This window comes from Calypte anna, chromosome 1 (genome assembly GCF_003957555.1).
Source record: "Calypte anna isolate BGI_N300 chromosome 1, bCalAnn1_v1.p, whole genome shotgun sequence".
NCBI lineage: Eukaryota > Metazoa > Chordata > Aves > Apodiformes > Trochilidae > Calypte > Calypte anna.
The window spans coordinates 172,807,403-172,831,990 of record NC_044244.1 but is presented as its reverse complement, the minus strand read 5'-3'; the positions used below and the strand labels follow the sequence as shown (position 1 = coordinate 172,831,990).

The window sequence follows — 24,588 nt, the reverse complement described above, 5'->3', positions numbered from 1 at the left end:
TATTTTAGGACAAACCAATCCCACCTCTACTCTTTATTTAACTACCTTAGTCTTTTCTTAGAATGAGTCTTCTAAAGGATTACTTTTAGCACACTCATAGTACTTCATAATTCTGGTGTATCTTAAAATAGGTTTTAAAGAAATTGTGAAGAGCCTTCCTGCTGATAACTTTGGACTGCAATGTCCTCCCAGCTGCTTGGCTCTGCTGTTGTCTTGCTCACTGTTTAACAAGGAGTGCAGAGAGCATCATGGTCTCATGTTACCCAGAAGAAAATTCTTTGGTCAGGAAGCAACGAGAAGCTGCCAAAATGAGATGGCTGAAGAAGAAAGCTGTGAAGGTGGTTGAGGGGTGTTTTAAAACAAAGAGATTGGAAAGATCTTTGTTTGCTCTTTGGAAAAGTATTAATAGAAATCCATAATGATGTGGAAGTTGAGAGGTGCAGCATTTCTATTGGAGTAGTGACAGCAGACTTAATCCCTGGTTCTTCCCTGTGTAATTACTACATAAGCCTGTCTGATCCCACTCAGGCTCTGGAATACAAAAGATGTAGGTATGAAGATCAAACCTTTATGAATCCAAAAGTCTGGTTGGGGCATAATCCTATAGACTGGAAGAAAGGATGGGAATGCAGTACCTCATTTCAGAGAAGTCCATCCAAAGGGTGACAACCTTGTGTGGTAAAGCTAACTCACATTCCTGGCTTTCTAGCTTCACCTGTTGAGTTGCTGTGGAAAGGATGAGGTCAGTTTGTAAAATGTCTGTAATTGTTCTGCTTTTTAGTAGGTGCTCATTTTTCAAGGGACTCATATGCTTATCAGACCTCAGAGGTCTTGTATGCACAAATTCTTACTTTTCCAATCCAAATTATGTGAGGCCTTTAACTGAAAAAAGTGTGTCATTGTCCAGAGAAACCTACAGGCATGAGCTGTTTTAATACTAAAAGCAATGGACATGTAGATAGTTAATCAGATAAGCTGTTTTTTAATTATTTTTACATAAGGTCCACTTTAATCTGTGGGTGCTTGCAGGTGATCATAGAGTCAATTTTCTAGACAGCATAATTGCACTGGGCTCTCTTTAGCTGATGGTTTACTTCCTAACATTCTGCCCATTTCAACTAGAGATTATATACTCTGTAAAGCGTAAGACCAGAACAAACTGGACCTTCTGCCCTTCTTAGGTAGTAGGACCTTGATGGATATGTCATCTCAGTGCTCTGTCATCTGTGCTGATTCCTCATCTGGTACAGAGACTGTTCAGAGTCTCTGCCTTGATGTTGGAATCTCACTGTCAGTGCATCTGCTTGAGGGTGCCCCTCTGATAGAGGCAGATCCTCCTACCAGTACATTCCATTGGAACCATGAACCTGTCAGAGGGAAGGGGAAAGTATGTGAGTGTGGGATGTAAACCTTACATATTCCCACATGATAAAAATGGCAGTAGTCTGCACTGTTCTTAGAATGATTTCATTTCTTCAACTCATCATTCCTTTGACTATCTCCTTATGCCCATACAGCATGCTACCATATATTGTTTCTGACACAACGTGACCATAAGCACCCAAGCATACACAGCTGCCAAGCAGCTGTTCTCCAGTCCTGTGACCTATGCAAGCCACTTCTCTCACAGTGAAGGTGAAGAAAGTGCTGGCTTGAATCCTTTCCATTTTAAATACTTTTATGCCCTTTAGAGGGAAGGCATATAGTCCATACAATATGGACATAAACGGAGGAGAAAATAAGCAGCTTTCCTGTATTTTAGTAAATGAAAACAACCTGTACATTCAGTTTTGGAGGACATGCCTAAATGGAATGTGGAAAAGGAAGAGACTTGTGGACAAGGAAGAGACTTGTACTTCCTTTAAACTTTGGAAGCCTTACATTAGGTGAGATCCCTCATTTAAAAGCAGCAAGGGATGAACTAGAGCTATGAAAGCCATGAAAACTGCAGCTGAAGTTATCCTGTAGTGAACTGGAGGTTGTGGCTAAAAGGTTACAGTGTGTTAAGTGAAATATCAAGCTGAATTACTTCTAGCAGTGAAGCATTGCCCCACAGCCAGTATGCGCTTCACTGCCCTCCCTCTTTCCCCCACCTCCATTTAATTCTTCTCCAAGTTTGGTCTTTATCTTCACATGACCCCCTCCAGCTGGGAGGGGAGGCAGTCAGTGCCCTATCTCTGTAGTTGCTACCATTGTTGTTTTTTTCTCCTTCAGTGGACAATTAATAATCCTCCTCTGTGAGAGGAAAGCTGGCAGCTATGATTTTCACCATGTTTTCTTAGCACACAAAGCAATCCTAAGTTTTATTGCAAAGACAGAGCAGATAAATAACAAAAACACTTTTACCACATCCTGCTACTGCTGTAGATTTAATTGCTTAAGCTTACTTGGCATTTTTGGTTAGGTTTTTAAGCTCAATATTCTGTATCTCTCCAGTATTTGTATGGTCAAACAAAGATAATGCTGTTGATTCAGACAGAAAGATTTCACAAAGGCATATGGCAGTATCTCGTGTGGTGTGTACCTTCACTTTGTGGGCTCCCCTCCAAGAATGGGTGAAGAGGATGAGTTTCAGTCAGCAAGAAGTGAGGTGGGAGACCTGCAGCTGGTGTAGTTCTTCTGGCAGTGCTCCTAGTGTTGGCTGCAGGCTGCAGCTGTCTTAGCCAGTTCCCATGAACTCATGAACTGTCATAATACATACAGAGAAGGTCTTGGTTTTCCTTTTTTTTTTTTTTTTTTCCCCTGTGAGGCCTTTTGCTTGTGACCCATTCTCTTTCTCAATTATTCTGTGCATGAACAAACCCTGTGTGAGCTGGATGCAGCACTCCTTTCAGTATACAGCTTGACACATTGCTCCTGGGGTCTGCCCATATTCATCACATCTGAAAAATTAGGCATTTATGTATCTAAATATCAATTTAGATGTGCAACTTAGGGAACTTTTATTTATAAATAAAGGCCTACTCCTCTTTAAATTGACCTATTTCATTTGGAATTTTGCTCTGTTCTGGTTAAAGTTAAGGTCAGCTTCGATGATTAGCAGCAACAGTTTTCTTCTGGACAACCTGTAGTCACAGCCTTTGGATATGTGTACACCTTAAGAAGGTGGAACTCACCTACCTGATGGCTGTTTTCCTGTATTTTTCAGCAATTAATAAAGGTTTCCCTTTACTTCAAGGGGATTTTGTGGGAGTCGAGTACTACAGACATCTCACATTCTCAAGACATAGGTGCTAGAAAAATGACACATACTGTTGAAAGGAAGTTAAGAAGGGCAACAGTGGGAAAAAAAGCAACCAGCTATCACTTAGTAAAGTACATGTTCAAGTGTTGGCCTAGACTTTTTTGATAGAGTATGGAGTATTGTTTGATCTCATTTCCTACTGTTACAACTTTTTCTGTAACCAGACAATTTGGCATCTGAAGGATTCTGGGTGGTTCTGGCCAAAGATTTGTGTGAATGTTGCTTTCCCTAGTTCCAGTTTATTGGCAGACTTGGCATAGTGAAACAAGGAAATTAACATTCAAATAAATTTTATTAACAACTGCTTAAGCAATTCTTTAAGAGAAACATGAAGATGAAGAACATATATTAAATATTTGAATGTACAGATTGATACCTTGAAGCTAATGTAATTGACTACAGGTGGACAGTTTCTTCTATTATTTGTTATTTCTGGCCAAAATTGGGAATGTTTCCTTCCAATATGTTCACTTCATGTTTATGCTACACACATGACACTGAGGTGTTCGGAGATCCCATCTGAAAACAGATTTTAAAATAATTGGTTCATTGCCTCAGCTTATGCAAGACAGCTTGCAGAGGTTTCTTATTACACAGAAACCATATATTTCCAGCTTTACTGGCTCTAGTTTTACCCAAAATCATACTTGAAGGGCAAAAGTCAGCTTTCCTTAATTCCTTACATTGCAAATAGAAAGAAATTACTGTTTTCAGATTTTTTAATTGAATTCAGCTGCTAATTTGAGTTTAAGAAAATCCTGCAGCTTGTAGTGCTTTGACACCAAAGCTCAGTAACAAACTTCTTTTCTCCAGCTGCAAACATGTGCATTTAGTAGGTTCTATGAAGAAAATACTTTGTTATAAGGATAATGCACCAGCTCGGTAACAAAATCAGTGGTTAGACATTTCAAAGAGGTGGCATTTCAAGGCCGTATTGCATTCTCCTCTCCTTTCAGACTTCTTTAAACAAACCTGCTTTGCATTTCATCTGTGACCTACCTGGCTGTGTGACTTCTTGGGGCCAAATCTTAGTGTTACCATATTGTTGTATAAACAGTTAATTGATAACATTGTTAAGCTCAATTGATTCAAATTCATGGACACAGCAAGTAGATGCAATAGAAAATTATGCTTAGGGTAATTTGGAGGGCTACAGTTTTCATGAAAGGGTTTCATTTGAAGATACAGTGTAAAACATGAACTTATGTTATTTCTAAATCTGATTTTATCAGTGCTAACAGTGTACATGCAGATTGCCAAGCCCTCTGGAAATGTAAGCCAGATAAATAAAATACAATATAAATGCTGAACAGAATCCATGCCCCAAAGCCTTAACTGAAAATATTTCTTGTTGTAAGTATTGTCACTTTTCATGTGACAGACTCTCAAACTATTTTTTTTTCAACTTAATGAAGTTTGACAGTTTGCATCATAAAGGGGAACAAAAGGTGAACACCTATAGAAATTCCCATTAATATTTCACAAGTCTTAAGTGGGAACTGTCAGTGTTCAAAAATAGACTTTGTGCTCTGCGATAATTTATCTTGCAAAGAAAATGTAGGAAACTCTACTTCTTATATCAATAAGAAGTATAAATCATATTCTTCCCCCACACATGTGAATTTTGATATGCACTACTTGAATGATTTGTGATCTGCATTTTCTCAGACACTAACTTTAAGAATCTATTCCCTGTTTGGAATTTTTTTTTTTTTTTGTGGTCTTCTTTCTTCTCAGGTTTTCCAGGCCTGGGATTGTCACAGAGTATTAGACACAATTTCTCCAGTTCAGCTCATGTTTGCCTGTAGTCTGTACTTCTTTCCTGGTATCAGAAGGCTAAAAGTCACACCCAGTTATTCTTGTTTAATGACTATAATTTTGTCAGTACAACTGCTAAAATCTGTTGTGCATAGGATGCATGATGCACCTGTTCTGTCTCTCCACAGCAGCTAAACTGATCCTACCCTTACACAGCTCTAAGTTACCATTTTGGTTTCATCAGTGTCACATTGAAATAAAATATGAACAGCTGGCTACTTTCAATAGGCTTTGCAAGCAGTGCTGGGAAATAAAGATAACTCAGTGGAAAGAATGTTTTCTCATGTTCACTTAAACAGCATTATTGAATGCTAGAGGAGTAAGACCCCTCCATCTGTGTAACACATTCCATCTATACATTTGTTGGGGAGTTCTGCTTATTTACTCTGACATAGTTTTCCTCTGCAGTTAATTTCCTCTTATTTTAATTTTATTATATCTAAAGATCCTCTGTATTTCTCATAGCATGTCTTGACATTTTTCTTTCCTGCCTACTGAAGGGCAGTGTTCCCCATGTAGCATTTTCCTTTTCAGCAAGAAATGAGAGGACCTTGTAAGTTTTAATTTACTGTTAGGAGAGAGAGAACTATTTATTCATTAATTCTCTGGCTACCAGCATGGTAGGCTTTCCTCCACATCTGCAAATCCATGAGTGCCTGAAGAAGGGGTTTTATGCATAAAAAAAAATAATGTGTATATTGCATATAAACACGCATAAAAACATTCATGTGTGCACTTATAAATTCCCAGGGTGGCACAAGCAGCCCTGCTGCCCAAACATCTCTTACAGGTTTTGCCAAAAAAGAAGAGCCTTTTAAATCCTAGGATTCTAGAAATGGAGATGATTCTTTGGCACCATGGTTTCAGATATGCCTTCAGAGCAGTGGTAATGAATAGACGAGAAGCAATGTTTCAAGCAGATTTTTCCTGCAAGACATCCTATTTACAGAGTTCCACCAGTACAAATGCATCAAGCCCCCATTAACACTACAATCACTGAATCATAGAATTGTTTGGATTGGAAGAGACCTGAAAGATCATCCAGTTCCAACCTCCCTGCCATGGCCAGAGACCCCTCCCACTAACCAGGTTGCTCAAATCCCTTTCCAGCCTGGCCATGAACACTGCCAGAGAGGGGGCATCCAGAGCTTCTTGGGGAAACCTGTTCCACTATCTCACCACCCTCAGTCTAAAGAATTTCTTCCTAATGTCTTTCTATCTATTCTAAATCTACCCTTTTTCAGCTTTAAACTCTAAAAAGTTCCTCCCTACCTTTTTTGTAGGCCCTCTTTAGGTACTGGTAGGTTCTTAATAGATCTCCCTGGAGCCTTCTCTTCTTGAGGTTGAATAACCCCAACTCCCTCAGCCTATTATCATAGGTAAGGTGTCCCAGCCCTCTTGAGTGGAGGCAAGAAAACCTTAAATTTTGGTTTATAAACCCCATTAAAAATTTTGCTCTATGCACACTATATATGAATAGCAGATGATACCTGGTACTTGAAAGTGAAGAAAACCTTTGAAAGAATTTGAGGTGGCATGAGTTACTGAACCTAGAAAGGGTTTTATGGATTGCTTAATACAGGCCATTGCCTTAATTCCCTTTATAACGTGGTTCTAACACTAGTAAACTTAATCTAGAAACTAATAGGATTTCATGTCCTCGGTGTTCTTGTTGAATGCCACTACACTGAGCACTAGAAATTCATCTGACTTCTAGGCTGTGTTTGTCATGACCATCTTATACCCATTTATTCCCCTGTCAACACCATCTTTCATCGTCAGTGGCCCTTCCTCTGCTGTTCATCTCCTGACATGTATAGACAGCATTCTTATTCCCTCTCAGCCTTTGTTGTACTAGTCTAAACAACCCTGCTATTTTAGTCTCCTCATCAGATAGTTTTGCCATTCCTCTGATTATGCTGATTTCCTTTTCTACAGTCTACAATGCAAATTAGGCTTTTTCAAGCATGGATGATCAAAGCTGTTCCAGATAAGCTCTCAGTAGTGCTCTGTATAATGGCATGCATGCTTCTAATTTCCACCCCACTCCTCAGTTTATCTTCGGATCATATCACATGAGAGGGTAGGAAGGTCATAGTTGTGATGTGATCAACTCACATACCAAAATCCTTTTTTCCCCTCTATTGTTTCTAACCAATGCCTTTCATTTCTACCAGAAATCCCTGTCACTATTTTCTATTACACTATACTTCATGCATCTCCCTTCTCTTATTCTAGTCCTCAAGGTCATTAAATTCTCCCTGATATTCCAGTCCTCTACATTATCATTAAGCATTATATATGCTTCTTTTCAATACAATAGTGGACATACATTGTCTTCTTCCTCATATCTTTGTCTCTTCCTCATAAGCAAACTACATTTCAGATCTTTGCTTTAGTGCCTAATTTTTTAACGTACGGAGATGTAGAAGAAAAAACACACAAAGAAAAGCCAACATTGTCTAGGATGATTTACCAATAGTAATACATTTGTTGTGCTACCAAATGCATTCAGTTCTTGATACTGCTCAAGGAAATGCCAGATGTTCAAGGTTACTCCTGAATCAAAGGCAAAACATCATGAACTGTAAGGTTGTATCATAGCTATATTAAAAAAAAAAATAGAAGTGAGAATTCTTTGTTGTTATTTGGAACATTGTAATAAATCCATATCTGAAGTACCTACTCAGATATCATGCAGGTATCCCAAACAACTAAATGTAAATAGGAATGAAAAATTATATCTTTGTTAACTTCAATTTGTTATCTGCTGCCTATAGGGAACAGAACCCTTTTTATGTGCCAAGTAGAATGTCTTGGCTTTGTTAAGCAACAAAGAAGCATTAATACAAAATAACCTATAACTGTAGCATCTCATATTATCTACCACACTTCATAGATTTTTGGTAGCAGAATATGTAGGTTAAGAAGTGTTAGACATGAAAGTGAGTTGTGGCTACTCTGAACATTTGCCATAATTAACTCCTTAATTAGTTAAGAGTATTTAGTCAGTGCAGGCAGTAAATTTGTGGTTTCATAATATTACTAGAAGTTTTGTTTGGTATTTGGAAATGTAAAGCAGCTGTAAGGTAATGGACATTCAGTCCCCTGACATGCCACGAGGTGAAACCAGAAACTGTTTAGTTTTTACACAGCTTGTAAAGTTCTTTGAATGTTGGGGATTTTTTACTAGTGCAAAGCACTCTTTAAAGCTTGTAAGGTAATCACTCCAGGGAAATGTTCATATGTACAAATTTACAACTTCTATCGGAAGAGGGAGTTCAACACCATTTATGCCTTTGAAAATTTTCCCACTGGGAGATGATCTCAGTGCCTTTCCTTTGCATCTTCCTCAGAAAATCCAGAATGTTCTAAGAGGGTCTGGACTTCACATTTCTATTTGGAGAAATGTAAATGAAAAAGTATTTGTAACAAAGCATAAATTCAAAGTCTCTCCAGAAAATTTGGATCCATGTATCATGTAATATCAGTCTTAAGAGGTGACAGTTTACTAACACTGCCCTTCTTGCCTTCACAATATATAGAGAGAATATGTAACTCCCTGACTGGTAATAATTACAGTGCTATTGTTTTGGAAAATATATGCATAAAAGGTCTACTTTTCAATCTGTATCAACTTGCATGTTATTTTTAGTTCTTCCAGAAAGTGATAAATAGTATGGTTTGATGAAATAATTCCAGGGACTGTCCAAGGACTCAGACTTCCAATGGCATCTGAGCAAATTCAGGTTCTACCAGAAGTGCTTCTTACAGTATGGTAACATAAGAATGTACAGTTGATTAAGATGTAAGGACAGAGCAAATACAAAATTATATTTGAAAAAATTCCAAAGCCTTCATTTGTAGCTGCACTGTTTATGTACTTAAGAAACCTAAAGAAAGATGATGAAATATTTATGTTTTACTCATCTTCGGTTAAGTACAGAAACAGAACTCAAAGGGATCCATTGAAATGCTGTGTTCTGCACTTAATCTGTAATTTACAAAACGACAGAATTTGATTCAGTCACAATACTTCTGTCTCCTCATCTGCCTGCATTAAGATTACCTCTGCAGTGCTGCCTTTCATGACCACTAACCTAGATATATAATTTTATTTTTCATAGGTTCTCAACCTAGTACAGTCCTATGTCACACTCAGAGTCCCCTTGTACGTCTCTTACGTTTTCCACTCCCCAGTGGGTGTAGGAGGGTGGCAGCATTTCGACCTCAAGTCAGAGCTCCGGCTGACTTTTGTGTATGACACTGCCATCCTGTGGAAGGATGGGATCGGGAGCCCACCTGAAGCAGAGCTCCAAGGTGAGTGTTGGATTTCTTTGCATCAAAGTCGTGTTCTGTTACTAAGAGTACAGTTCACACAGAGTAAGATGATTTTTCAGTCGTTCTAATATTGAAATAAAAAGTATGTCATGGGGTGTTTATGAAATCCATGTAAAATTGACATTAGTTCTTTTATTGTAAAGAATGTTAATTGTCTAGTTATGTTTGAAGCATAGGGGAAAAAAAATAGCACATTTATTACTTCTAAAAACCTCGTGGTTCATGATGTATTCATATTCTGTTACCACACAAGATTTTTTCAGTTTAATGAAAAAAAAAAAGAGAAAGAAATTTTTCTGGTGTGTTTTTTACTTTGGCCATGAATGTAAAGTTTCAGAAACATTTGATATTTTGAAAACATTAATTGTGAAACATTCAAAAGATACAAAAACATATAATGGGCATAATAGCCTGTCCTATGTGTTAGCGTAGCAAACTGTTAAACTTCTTTAAATGTGACATGTGTTGCCAAGGGATGTTTCTGACTATAATTTGTCAGCAAATCAAACTGTCATTACAGAATTTACCTTTGTAAGAATTTAATTTATTTTTCAAAATAGTGAGGAAGTGATGCCTGCGAAAGATTGGAATATATAGTTACACCTACAAGCTCCTCTTCTCTATTTATGCAAATCTACTTTGAATCTCCCAGCATTAAGTTGTTCCATACACTTCCATAAAAACTTACCAATTTCAGGATTCCAGTGAACATAAAATTTTTTTTTTCCTACATACTTTGTGTATTAACTACAGAAGTCATTGCTATGCAATTTCTGCCCTCATGTTAAGAGCAGGAAATGAGGAGTTGGAAGGGGAATCTACAGTGCATGAAGAATGAAGCACATGTCCCATGCCTAAAGAATAAGCCACATGCCACAAATCATATGATGTACTAGTCACCAGATAACACCCAGATCTAATCCTCAGTCTCAGCAGTTATCCTCAGTGCTGCATCTATGCCACCGTTTTCCTGTCACTGATGCTTTAATTTTTTTATTTTGCTGTTTAATAAGCTGATGGCCAGGTCTTTTGAATTGCTGAACCTTGGCAGCTCCCTTTGAAAACAGGCAGTGCAAAACACATGGTAAATATAACATGGTAGTGAAGGGGAGACCCCCCAACATATCCTAGTCTGATTTGGGCAGTATTTTCTTACCTCAGTGCCTTGGACAATAAGCATATTTTTTGGGACAGAAGCAGTCAACTATTTTCCAGTTTATTACCATAACTCTACATCTGTATGATTGTTCTACATAAAGTCTACATTGAACTGTAAAGCAGTCAAGGTCTTCTGAAGCCATAATTCATACATACATATATGTATTTCTTATGTGCCAGCTAATGTGATTGGTATGGGTCGTTTTATATGAGCAGTATATGTTACCATTGGTGAGTGGGTTAGATTTCTGACATATTCATGGAGGAACATTCCTGTTTCCCTCTTGCCCCAGGAAGAATGGTGTGGCACATCACTGGCTCTCTGGAAGGGACCAATGAAGGAAACAACTGAGCTCTGAAGCTTTGCAGCACTCTAGGGAAGAAGTTACCTGCAAGCTATAGCTATAAACCACTTCTGACTTATACACAAGACTTTGTAACCTGAGATTAGGAAACATTAGGCCCATGTTTTGTGCCAGATTCGTGCCAGAAATTGGCAGCAATGCAAAGCCTGTCAGAATGTGTGTCACAGATGGAAGCTAAAACCAACCCCTACAGCTAAATGTGGGAGGGTGCTGCCTTGGGATGATGGAGAGGGAGGCACTGATAAAGAGTCTGAAGCACCTTTCATTGGTAGTCACCAGCTTCAATACCTGGTGAAGACAAAAGTCTTCTTCCTTCAATAGACCTCCATGGCAGCTGCCTATGCTGCTGCCTGAATGCAAGCACAGTTGCTGTGGATTTTTCTTAGCCTACTAGAGCAGCTGTGTGGGTCCATGACAACACGTAAATCATGACTTTGCAGGGAAGTTCTGTGTGTTCTTTAGAAAGCTGAAGGACTGTGAAAACTCCAGGCCCCACTGTGTAAATTTTTGAGAAGAACCTTGAGTCGGTCCAAAAGGTATTAGCAGACCAACTTCCAAACAGCTGACTCAACAAGGGAAAATGAAGGAGTGGGAAAGATGTTTCATAAAAGTGTGATTTATTTGTCATCTGCAAGTGGAATAAACCTTGTGAATTGGCTTCTGCTGCCAGGTTCCCTCTACCCCACCAGCATGCGCATCAGTGAAGAGGGGCGCTTGGTTGTGAACTTCAAGACTGAAGCCCGGTTTCATGGCCTATTTGTGATGTCTCATCCTGGTAAGATTAATCTACCCTTAAGCAGGACTATAAAAATAAATAAACCCCTTCCAAATTTTATACCATTTATTTTTTTTATTTCTACTACTGATACCTGAAGTTTTTGTGTTCTGTATTCGGATAAGGATTTTTCCTCTACTTAGGATTTTTAACATTGATGACTGTATTCGGATCATCAAATTTGATGGAATGTACATGAATCTGATGGAAAGCAGATAGTTCCACTTAATCAAGAGCCTGATTTATGAAAAATTAAGATCTAGTCCATTCTGTGCACTAGGGATCTATAAATGCGTTTCTTAAATCCAGGAGCTATCATTAAATTGTTACTTATTTTACCCTAGGAACTTAGAAAGCTTTAAAGTTCCTTTTGACTTGAAGCCTTTCTAGGTTATTTAGACCTTTTTCAGGCAGTAAGAAAATGTCTTGTCTAAGCATTGTATTTCTCTGCCATTCATTTAGTCCTTGCTAGGGACCTAATTCTGCAATTGAATCTGTTTAAACCCTGCTGCTTTTATTCAGAATCACAGGTGTAAGACTCTATATGGAGACATGAATCTGAGCATGAAAGCCAACCATGGAAAATATTATCTAACAAAATTAAACCTACTTGAACAACAATGAGAAGGGGGGAAAATCATTTTAAGAAATATCCTAGTTTATGTTAGTTTTATTAACCTATAAAACTTCTTCACTGTGCTTCTGCTTTTTCTCAGCTGTCCTCTAGCATGGTAGATTTTACATATCAGGCAGAGCAGGAAGAGTTACACTGCTAAGAGAAATTATTTTATGTTCCCTGAGCTGACATTCCAAGTTCAAAACAGGAGGGTTTATAGATCTTTGCCATTCCACTCTCACTGATTTGCCTGACTGATAATTTAATCTTCATACAGTTCTGGTTGTGTAGCCTAAAAGCAACTGTTAGTAGACACTGGAACAAGAATCAAGGAGGCCCAGCTGTGTTGACTGTAATTGGTTTTGTTAGTTTCACTTAATAAAACCCCGTGTCCTGTAAAGGCATTAACATCAACCATGGCATCGTGGCTTATGCATTACCGGGAATGTTTTTCAAACTCAGAGCTTTCAGTAAAATGCTAAAGGTGACAAATGTGTCTCTTGGTGTCTTTCTAGCTTCATCTCTAACTTCCATGGTTATGTCAGCTGATCACCCAGGCCTGACATTTAGCCTCAGCCTCATCCGCAGTGAGTCAACATACAACCAGCCAGTACAGCAGTGGAGCTTCCTTTCAGATTTTGCGGTAAAACTTCAGCCTTCACCATGTCTTTTCTTGCCCCAGCCTGTTAGTTAGGATGCTGGTGGAACAGCTCTCTCTCTCTCTTCAGGTTCGAGACTACTCTGGAACATACACTGTGAAGCTGATAGCTTGTACCACTGCTCCACACCAAGACTACAGCCTACCAGTGATCTGCAGTCCTAGAGAGCCCATCACGTTTGATCTGGATATCCGATTCCAGCAGGTACCACCCCTGTGATACCTTCATCATGTTTCATTTTTATTTTGATTCCCAAATTGCCTTTGTCGATCATGTAATGATAGTGCTACAAACTGACTTTACTTGCTTATCAACTAACCAATTCCTAAATTGCTTGGACTGTTCTGCTATTTAACCAGTTTCCCTTAATGGGTAGCACAAATATCTTTTGTGCTCAATGAATGGCTAATCTCTGATAGCCAGTAGGAAGTTCATTGACATTGGTCTGGGAAATATGAATTAACTTTTGGGAATTCTTTACTTAACTGTTGGCTTTGGTGTAAAATAATTTTATCACATAATTAGGAAAATATAAAACTATTATCAGAAGGTTTTCCTCTAACACAAAGGTTGGAGCTAGGTCTCTGGAATTAAAAGTGGGATCTTCAGAGAAGCAGTTATGCAGTCCTGAGGTAGGACTTCCTTTACTGAATATAGAGGCAACAGCTTAGCTTTAAGATTCATAAGAATGAGACAAGTCCCACTCATGGTGACATGGATCATATGAAATGTGGGAGCAGGCAAACAGCAGCATTCCTTTTGGAAGGCCCATCCATAAAGCTCTTTAGCTGTCAACAGAATATGGTGAAATGGATTTTGCTATAGAAAGCGTTGGCTGAAAAATACCTGGAAGTTGTATTGAACAGTTAACAGAATGCCAAATGCCAGTTTGCAGTGTAATCAAAAAGGCTAGTATGACCTTGGGAAGTGTAAGGAGGAAGTCTTATAATTTCTGTTATTTGGAGCAAATGCAGACAATACTGGAACAGGGTGGCTGTGGTTTCATGCTGATTAATAGTATAGATGTGTGCTATGAAATCATCTTACAGTATTAATCCCATCCAGATAAGTCAAGGATACACAATCACTTTTCTGTTGAAATAGCCAAGGGGCATGTACACACTCTTTCTGCTTTCATGTTATGCCACCTATAGGATGGTTCCTGCTATGGTGTTAAGTCCTGGTGAAGCAAAGAGATGATACATGCCTTGACATGAAACCTGCTTTGTCAGAGTTAACCCAGCAAAACATTATTTAAAAATTTGAATGGAGGAATGTAGGGGGATTTTATACCAGTTCAGCACTCTGGCTTTTGTCTGGCATTTCTGTATTCTGAAGCCATTAACAGCAAGGCTGAAGTACAGCTTGTGTCTGATCCTCATATGAACAAGAAGATAATTCAAAGAAAATTCAAAAGACCTGCAAAAACCATTGCAAAATGGCAAAGTAGCCTGGAGAGAAACCTACCTCTTACCTGGAAGGAGTCTCTGACTAAGAACTATGAACTATGCCAAAGAATAAGAACTGCCTTGGAAAAATAAATTAATACTCTAGGGGTCATTTTATCAGATAAAGCCTTAATTATACAGTGTATGGAATTTTCAAATCCATCAATTAAAAACAGGGGTAAGGTGCAAGATTTCAACAATGCCATAATCACTGAGGACTGTGGCCAGTTAGTTCCCCATCCCCAGCCGTTTTCAAACCAGCTCTTTGTCTTAAGATACTCACAGTGAAAGGAATTCATGAAATGCTGTGGACCATATCATTCCCTCTGATTACAGATTGAATGACTGTGTGTGAACTTAAAGCAAGTCCCAAATAAGCAGCAGTTAGTGGCAGTATGATAGCACAAATTCAGTAAGCAGTATCTAGCATTTTACCTCTAAGATTTCTAGTTATTCTGCAACACTGAATGGGCATTAGTATCCATGTTTTAAATATAATAGCCTGAATCCCAGTAATTTAGAAGGAAGGATTCCAAAGAGAATGGAAATAATTTTTTTTAATTGTTATTTCTATGAAAAAGCTATGGGAGTAGGATCCCTATTTCTAAAGAGTAGCAGCGGGTTTATAAAAATATTTCAGCTATACATTGTTCCTGCCAAATCCTCCTGCTTTGTTAGTTTAGGGACTCTTCTGTGAAAAAGTATTTGAAGAAAAATAAATGTTTCAGCTGTATAACTTGCAGCAGTAGTTTCTGTTGGTATTGTTATATATCATTCCATCAGCACTTTGTCCATGAGCCAGCAAGAAAGGTTTCTTTTCTGTTTTCCTTCTTTCCTATACATATACATACATAAATATACATATATACCATTAGCATTTTTATTTGTTTAGTGGCCTCTTGTTCTTTTATCTTCCTTTTATCAATGTGTACTTCTTCCAGGCTGTTTCCTGCATATTTTTGAACTTCTGTTCACAATTTTTTGCTTTTGTTATGCCATGTCTCTGTATAGTTTACCTTCTCACTTATGCTCTATGGTCCAGTGAGAACCTGCTGCTACTAAGGTTGATTTATTTTATTATTGTAATGCAATCAAGGAAGAACCATAGATAATTGTGTGAAATATATAAATATAATAATGAAAAGACGCTCAAATGGTTTGATGCATTTTCACACACGTGATCTGATATCCTGAAGTATAACATGAGAACTGATACTTGCAAATACATTCTCAGCAATGTGTACTTTTAAATAATTGGCAGAGGAGCTGAAGCAGAGGGGTGACTTGATGTAATAATTAAAAAGGCATAGTGAAAGCCATCTGTGGTGAGTCAGAATTATTGATGGAAATACCTTCCTTGTGTTACTCCCTACATAAGGTGCCTTGGGCGGCTCCTTGGCTGGGATCTGGAAAAAGCAGTGGAAAGAAACTAGAATCCTATCAAATGTCACAGAGGCAGATAACCCAAAGATTGTATGCATGTAAAATATATAGCAATGTATGTCTAATATAAAGAAATCTTTTTGGTTTAACAGTATTATTGGATGTAGATGTGCTGAGCTGTTAAATGATTATTGGGAGAAGATCATGCTGTGTTTAAGAGTCATTAAAAATCCTTACTGAAGAGTATTATGCTGTTTTGTTTTAGGTCAGTGACCCAGTGGCTGCTGAGTTCAGCTTGAACACCCAGATGTTCCTTCTCTCCAAAAAGACACTGTGGCTTTCTGATGGCTCGATGGGCTTTGGGCAAGAAAGTGATGTTGCTTTCTCAGAAGGTATAATTGTGCAGATTGTGCACATTTAATTTGTGTTCCACACTATCAGGATTCTCTTTCAGCCAAAACAAGATAAGAGGAAGGGTTTAGGCTTGCTGCTTGTGTTCTTTTGCATTTGCCTTTCTTACCTGGCAGTGAACCTCAAAGCTGTTGGTCAGTCTGCACTGAAACCACTATGTCTGGGGGTTACTGTACTGGTACCTGTTGTTCTAAGCATAGCATTTTATAAACACTGACTCATATTAAGGACATGTAGATAAGTGAATATGACACAGGTTTTTGTTGTGGTTGTGTAGTATGTCTGGCTGGAATGGAGTTAACTTTCTTAATAGCAGCCACTGCAGTGCTGAGCTTTGCATCTGTGGCTACAACAGTGTTGGTAACATGCTGATGTTTTTTCTGAACAGTGCTTGCACAGCATCAAGGATTTATCCCTACTCTCTGACCCTCACTGAGTAGGATGAGGGTGAGAAGACTGGTTCAGTTGATACATCTGCCAGTGGACCTAAGCAGTCAGTTCATTCCTCTGCTTTGCTCATGTACCTCTTTTGCCTATTAGAGTGACAGCACCTTGAGTACATAACTGTGATTTGTTTGCACAATCTCTTGAACAGGCACCTGGTGTCTCTCTCAAAGCCTATAGGTGTTCCAAATTGTTCTAAAAGCAACACAACATTTCTCCTTTCCTTCTCCAGATTCTTAACCTGCCTAACTACTTTCTGTCATAGGTATCTGACCACTGTATGGTACACTTTTCTTGCCTTCATAGCAATGGTCCGGATTATTTGTACAGGCTTGGCATTTGCCAAGATAAGATATAAAATATAAGATAATAAGCTATATCTTATCTTAAACCTTATAAGAAAGTCAAAATGCAATTACACAGTATGGACCCAAGTCTCAGAAAATACCTATGTGATACTTCACTTATACAGTATGCCAGTCTGACCAAATGTAGATAAACTCTTATGCAGCCTGCACAGGACTGTACTGACATAAAAAGAACATCTTTTCAACAAGGTGCTTTGTCTGGAGCCCAAAGCCTACACCCTGGTCTGGTGCCCAGGAGTACATAATGTTTCTTTAACTCACTTTTTTTAATGAAGGGCCCAGTATAGCTCAGAATTTAAAGCAGCCTCTGATCTGGTGCAGGCTGTAGCAGCAGCAGGCAGCTACCTACAGCTATTAAGTGGCCCAGAGTACACAGAAGAGTGTGCACTCTGACCTTGACCTTTGGCAGCCCCTGTGGTGAAAGCTGGGTAGCAAGTGTTCCTCAAATAGACTTTGGATGTAGCTGTAGGCAGACTGAGAATCTTCTGAGCTCAGATCTGTGACATGAGGAGAAACTGCAGTCACATACACTGGCTGAGCTTCTTGACAAGGCTTATTAACTTGGCCTCAGTACTGTGCTAAATCTGCCAGTGTAATAGGATGTGAACTGTTTACAGGTGATATCATATATGATATCATATATATCATACAGGTGATATCATATGTTTTACAGGTGATATCATATATGGCCGAGTGATGGTGGATCCAGTGCAGAATTTGGGTGATTCCTTCTACTGTAGCATTGAGAAGGTTTTCCTGTGCACTGGAGCCGATGGATATGTGCCCAAATATAATCCATCCAACACTGAATATGGGTGCCTTGCTGATTCTCCATCTCTTCTGTACAGGTTTAAGATTGTGGTAAGTGTTTTCCTCCTAGGAGGATGCAGGTATTTTATTTTTTTACCATAACTTCTTTTTTATCCAGAACCAACTGCTCTTTACAACATTCTAGATGGCACCAGATTTTTAACTGGAGCTCCGGGCTAACATCAACTGATGAAGGCAGTATCTTGCCTTTTCTCCCTCCAGGTTCTATTTTTAATCTTTCTGGGAACAAATTTAGAGTTTGATTTAAGCTAGAACCCCTGAAGATAGGCTTTTTTCTCTGCATTGTCAATATCCAATGGCCATAAAGGAAGTTTTAGCAGATAAGCAAGTTAAGGATTGAAATGTTTTTTGTCCTTAGCCAAGCAAAATTTAGAGTATAACATAGTTAGTCTTCTGAAATACAGAGTAACCCTAAATCACTATAGACCTGATACCCAGCGCTTGTAGAGTTAATGTTAAGTGAAATAATAATCTAATTACATAAACTAATTTATATGAATGTTTGTAATAGAAATTAAACGTAGCTTTTTAAACTGGGAAATAGACTTCGTACTTTTATTTCAGACCATGTTTATGTATCATTTTAATTTGAAATGTAGCTGTGGTTGTTCTCTAGTCTTTCCCTCCTGTATTTCAACAAAAAAAAGTCTTCAGGCTTTTTGTTTTAAATAAAAGATTAAATACAAGTTAGTACAAGTCAGATATGACTATGATTGCTTCTTAGGTCTTTTCTCTTGATATTAAACTGGATTGCATAAAATAACATGCATAAGTTATACAACTGTAAATTTTGTGTTAATACTAGAACTGTTTTCCTAGAAGAAATTAATCTGCATTTTACAGACTGTTTTTTTCCTCCATGACCATGCAGGACAAAGCTCAACCAGAGACACAAGCCATGAGCTTTGGAAATGTGCTTTTCAATGCAAAACTTGCAATAGATGATCCTGAAGCAATTCCATTGGTTAAACAGCCAGGCTCTGATGGGTTTAAAGTTGACTCAACACCTCTATTTCAGGTATGATTTCTGTAGATTATTAGTAAGAATACCGAACCAAGAAGGAAAGACTTGCAAAAGAGGTGTTGTTAACAGTAATTCACATTGAAGCCAATAGAAAGATTTACTCTGATTCTAGTTACAGTCAAACAGGATTATACATGCTTACAAAATTCTAGGTATAAAAGTTAGAACACTTTGATCTATATAACCCAGCCAGATGTGGTCTTTTCATCATTTATCTCTTTCATATCTGCAAAACTGCATGCAAACCACAAGTTTTTAAAAAGAGTAGAAAGACTATTGAAAAGACTTTAATCCTACTCCTGGTGACTTCAGTATTAAAGATCCCATTGTAAGCAACGGAATATTTAAGAGGACAATCTACTCACCAGCATAAAGAGGGTTTCATAATCTGCCCCCATGAAAACAAAATCTCAATTTTTATGTGAAAAACCCATTCCAAATAACGCAGTGATTTCTGGTCCTCATTCTGTCGAAAGAATAGACTGAGAATATGAAGAAGCAACAGTGTATCCCAAGACAGACTTGGGGGAAAAAAAAAGTGTTATATCCCACAATAACAGAACTTGGCTGCAACCACTGAGATTATCAGCCAGGAGCTTTAAAACAGTAGTCAGATAATCCTGCTGGACTTCGGAGGCTAAATTTATTATGGATCCAGAAAACACAAGATGCATTGAAGGAACACAGCATCATCTCACAGAGACTGCAGGGAATCATGCAGTCAGAGAATGGATGAGGTTATCAGGGAACTCTGGAAGCTGTTCCAGCCCCCTGCTCAAAGCAGGGTCACATAGAGCAGCTTGCCCAGGACCTTGTCCAGTTAGATTTTGAGTATCTCCAAGAATGGACACCCACAGTCTCCCTGTTCCAATGTTCAACCATTCTCACATTAAAAACTTGTTTTCTTATGTAAAGATGGAAATAGAGACAGAGCCAAGACCCCGTCAGCTCGTAGCTTCAACATCCTCTTCTGCAGCTGAAGTTCTCTCAATGGCCATTGGTGCAAACAGTACACAAAAAATGCCAAGGTTATACTTGTTCATCTGCACCTGATAGCTCTGGAGTCTGTCCATGGAGAGGAAAGGAGACTTCCTCCTCTTAAAATTTTGGCAGAAAACATGACTCCACTGCTGCACATTGTCACATAGGCTGTCTGTGCATGATTTTGAAAGAACTTACTTGACCAGGCAATCCATTCAGAACAGTGATTGTTTCCCTCTGTGTGTGGTGCTGTCCAGGTGGTGTATGTGCATGTTTAAATACAAAAACTTGTGTCTCCCCAGGTGTCTTTGGGCAGGGAGTGGTACGTCCACACCATCTACACCGTACGTTCAAAAGAGAACACCAACCGCGGAATCGGCAAAAGGAGCGTGGAGCACCAGTACCACTCCCTCTTTAGTGGGGGGAGCCCAGGGGCATCCACACAGAAACGTCATAAAAGGGGAGCTGAGCAGGACCCAGAACTTGTGAAAGACATTGGAGCAGAAACCAACCGAGGAACAAACATCCAGCACATAGCACTGGATCGTACCAACAAGAAACAGGTTCTTCAAAGGGAAGTTGTGGTCAATGGGATTCTGCCCAGGGAACTGGATGACCAAAGTGCAGGGGTCAGCATAGTCACAATCATTGGAGGGGCTGCTGCCATTTTTCTTGCCATCTGCTTGATTGCAATCATTGTTTTGCTGCTAAAGTGGAAACAAAATTCTGAGAAGGAAGTCACAAAGGAGTCAGGCAGTGATGAACCAATGATGCCACCGTATAATTACACCAGTGACAGCTCAGAGGTTTGATTCCAGGACCGTAGGATTCAAGCCAGAGTCTCCAAAATGCCTCAAAAAAAAAAAAAAAAATTGGAACTGCACTTTGTTAGCAGCAGATCATGGTGACTCATGAGGAATATAGTTCATATGCTTCTTAGGTGTACTTGAATTTTTTTATCCTGAACTCTTGTTGCCATTACCAACAATAGAAGAATCCATACTGAATCTCCCACTTTGCATGGAAGATAATACTGACATCCCTATGTCATGCACTAATCATAAGCAGCAATTTAAGGAACTGCATTGTAAGGGAGAGATTTTTATTTTTGGTGTTTTATTTTCTGACGTTTTTTAAAAAGTAGAAGAAACTATCCAAAGGTGCTATATATCCTGTCTACTGTAAGAGAGGAAATCTGTTTCTTTGGAAACACAGAATACTTGAGAGGAAGTATCCTTACACTCTTCAGTTAAATTTTGTACTGTTTCTCATAAAGAACTCAATGCCTACGATTAGTCTGAAAGGTGATGAAATTCTTTTAGGCATGAATCGTCCCTCATATAAGCTTTTGACTTCACTTAAGCTATAACAGTGATTTATTTTTATTTTTTTTTACTTTTGTGTAACTGAAGTTTTACAAAAGACAGCTAGATTAGACAGCATAACATTATAAAAAGTTGCATGTCACAGGATGCAGTGCATACTCTTTTCTACAAATTGTTATTCAGCTATTTAATCTGAGATTTTTTTTTCCTTATTTATGTTTATATAAAACCAAAGAATGCAACAAATCCAAAAAGAATTTTGTTTTTCATGGAAACTGGATGCTTATGTCCTTTTAGGTTTGTAATGGATCATGGAAGTGCAAGGTAAATTATATTTGTTAGTTCATGTCCACTGCTGTGAAATGAAAGCATTAATATTTCAGTACCTAGAGAAGATGATAGAGTTAGGTTCAAAATGTAGAGGACAGGGTTCTGCCTGAACTGAGCCTATGAATTGTGATACTGAGTCCAGCATATGATTGTCAGTTGCCATATTAAATGGCAGGAAAAATTAACATTTGATTGAATCAAGTAGTATTTATTACTGTATAATAATAGCACACCTTGGCAGACATGCTGGGTTATTGTTGGGCATTTTTAAACAAGTGACTGCTTGTGCATGAGTAGTTCTGATTTTCTCTCAGCATTCACAATTTAGGTAGCATGACAGCATGATGTTCCACAGACATTTGGATCAGCAGTGTCCCATCTTAGTTCTTATCCAGACATGGTCAGTTCTGCCCCAAAGATACCTTACCAAATGCTTGGCTACAGAACCTCAGGACAGAAGGTTTGTCCCATTTGTGACACTGATGTTATATATGAATAAGTCATATAAGTCTCCTCAAGACAGTGGACTGAAATTATGTACACTATATAATATTGTGATCAGACTGTTAAAACTGTTGCTAAAATACCTGTTCCCTTCAACCATCTTATGGTGGTGGGTGTTGGCAGCCCCTAAACTATCTTGGACTGCAATACACTTGGCATTTGGTATTCTGAGGACCATGCTAAGAGATCTGAGGTGGCTGGACAGGATCTAACTTGAAAGCTGCCTGGCTGCAAGCACACAATGCTGCCTCTGAACTAAAAAATCCATCCAAAGGGTTCTTGGCCTGGCTGTGGGGCTCTGTCAACACAAATAGGCCTGACCTAGTAATTCTGCACAGTCATCCTCTGAGGCAGAAAGACTCAGAAAGACTGAGGTCTGCTAGAATAGAAATGTCTGTGCAGTGTGAGGGACTCATGCTGATATCTCTTGGTCTGGGTTTATAGTGTTATGACTTAACTCACTTGATAAAACTTCATCACATTTTCACCAGATGAATCAGGTCAGAATCTCTCCTACCTTTTCTAGGTTTTCTCAACACTGTGATTCAGACTGCTTAATTGAAGGATGTTTGCAGCAAATTAAGGGTCAAACTCCATTACTAAAATTATGCAGTCATCTTTTATTTTAATTAATCTGAGTTCTAGCCTGAAATAATTATCCACAAGACATGCCCAGAGCATTAGACCTTTGCCATAGTCATCTGACATTAATTTACTCTTTTACTGAAGTTTCTGGTTTTGTGATCCATGTATTATGTGTGCAAGATTGATCAAAGACTTAACCCACAGATACTTTCTATATTTAGTTTAAGTTCACTGCTAAGTTGCAAATGTAACCTAAGATCAACACTGCCCTTGTGCCTGTATGTGAAATCACTATGATAATGGGAAGTGCAAAATTCATCTCCCTGAACCTGCATGCTTGGATCATAGCAGTCAATGATTTTACAGTAAAATGGAACACATGTAAATAATAGAACATTTTAATATTTATAAAATGCCTGTTTTGTATAAGCAGAGAAGATCTTTTTTTAAAAAAAAATATATAAAATACAGAAAATAGATGTTTATCAGTAGAGCTATTTTTCTGCTTGAATTTTAACACACTGAAATACCATTGCAAGTTGCTTGCAGGCAAAATCTTTTTTAATTATTATTTCTTCTTATAAAATCATATCAAAAACCATGTGTTCTATAAGCCACATATTTAGCCCAGTAAACAACTTGACCACTGCTTTGAATAGCATCTAATTACAACTCAGTCAAATGTTTAGGTTGATGTGGATTATCAGACTGATATTTTCCCAACAATATATAAAATAATAGTGCAAACTGGTGATAACAAAGAAAAACACAAAGGAAACACTGAAAAGCTGGACAAGCCTGAGTAAGATCAATGAGTCGGATATCGAAGTCCTCTTCCTGGGAAAAAAAATCCCAGTGTTTTCAGTAAGGCTTGCCAGATTTCTCCCATTCTTAAGCAACTGGATTTCTTACAATTCAGTGAACTACAAATACATCTGTAACAAAATGCCTTTTTTATTATGGCTTCAAGGTTTTAGATTTCAGCAAGATGGTTTGGAATCTTATTAACATTTTCCCTTCTACTTAGTAAGTGGCCTTGTTTATACTAACCTGAATAAGTGCCTCATTCCCAGTTATGTGCACAAATATGTTAATATTTATCTATCCTTGCAATAAACTGAGTATATTTTATATATATATATTATCTATTTCCAGATTATGTATTCAATCTTCTTTTCCCTGGAGATGCTTATTCTGCTAGCAGTAATACCATTTGTAAAAACCTTTATACAATAATTACTCTGTTTAAATTTGTTATCAAGCTGTCAAAAATCTCTCCATGCATTTTTATTTGGAACACTTTTTTGCTTATGTCTGTGGCTGTGATATTTGACATTTGTATCAGGAAAAAAATAAAACTGCTTCTGTTTTGGTTACTGATCTAAAATTTGTGTATGAATATCACACTGTGGAGAGGGGTCAGTAATGCCATGTTAAGAAAAACTAATTTGTCACATCAGTGAAAGAACATAATCTTACTACTGTGTTTGCAATGAACCTCACTGCTTTGCTCCTGAACTGATCATTTTCTTACAATGAAATGTTCAGCACAGGGCTTATTTTTTAATCATTGCAGTTGCGCTCATGGCTCAGGGAATCCCTTAAGGATTACCTGCATGCCAGACTGAAAAAGAAGTTAAATTCATGGAAGAAAAGTCCAGTAAAAATCAGCTATTTGTTTCAACAGCTGGTTCAGAAAATTCAGACTAGGAAAAAAAATGGGAGGACTCAGGAGAAGGGTCAAGCTCTTTGTCTTCTGTTCCCTTTTTCTTCCCTACAACTCCACTACTGGGCACTGTCAGAGGCAAATCACCCAACCCAGAAGAGCCATTCTCATGCCCTAACAGTCATGCAAAGAGCCACCAGTCACAGGTTTTGAATTGATGATATGAAGTACAAAAAGCATTACATGGTTTTGATTTGTTGGGGTTTTTTTCTGCGGGTAAGAGGAATGAAAGTTCTGATTTGTCAGCACCTT

The 24,588-nt window shown here is 38.2% G+C and overlaps 1 protein-coding gene across 1 annotated transcript in view; it reads left to right on the top strand.

The window, feature by feature from the left end:
* FREM2 (FRAS1 related extracellular matrix 2) overlaps positions 1 to 20,694 on the top strand; it is a 122,986-nt gene extending 102,292 nt beyond the window's left edge. Inside the window, exons 17-24 of the mRNA XM_030456810.1 lie at positions 9,190 to 9,382; positions 11,597 to 11,701; positions 12,833 to 12,960; positions 13,046 to 13,180; positions 16,073 to 16,199; positions 17,704 to 17,891; positions 18,733 to 18,879; positions 20,169 to 20,694. Coding sequence (XP_030312670.1) covers positions 9,190 to 9,382; positions 11,597 to 11,701; positions 12,833 to 12,960; positions 13,046 to 13,180; positions 16,073 to 16,199; positions 17,704 to 17,891; positions 18,733 to 18,879; positions 20,169 to 20,678 — 1,533 coding nt within the window. The 3' untranslated portion in view covers positions 20,679 to 20,694. The remainder of the gene's footprint in view (positions 1 to 9,189; positions 9,383 to 11,596; positions 11,702 to 12,832; positions 12,961 to 13,045; positions 13,181 to 16,072; positions 16,200 to 17,703; positions 17,892 to 18,732; positions 18,880 to 20,168) is intronic.
* Positions 20,695 to 24,588: the final 3,894 nt, after the last annotated feature.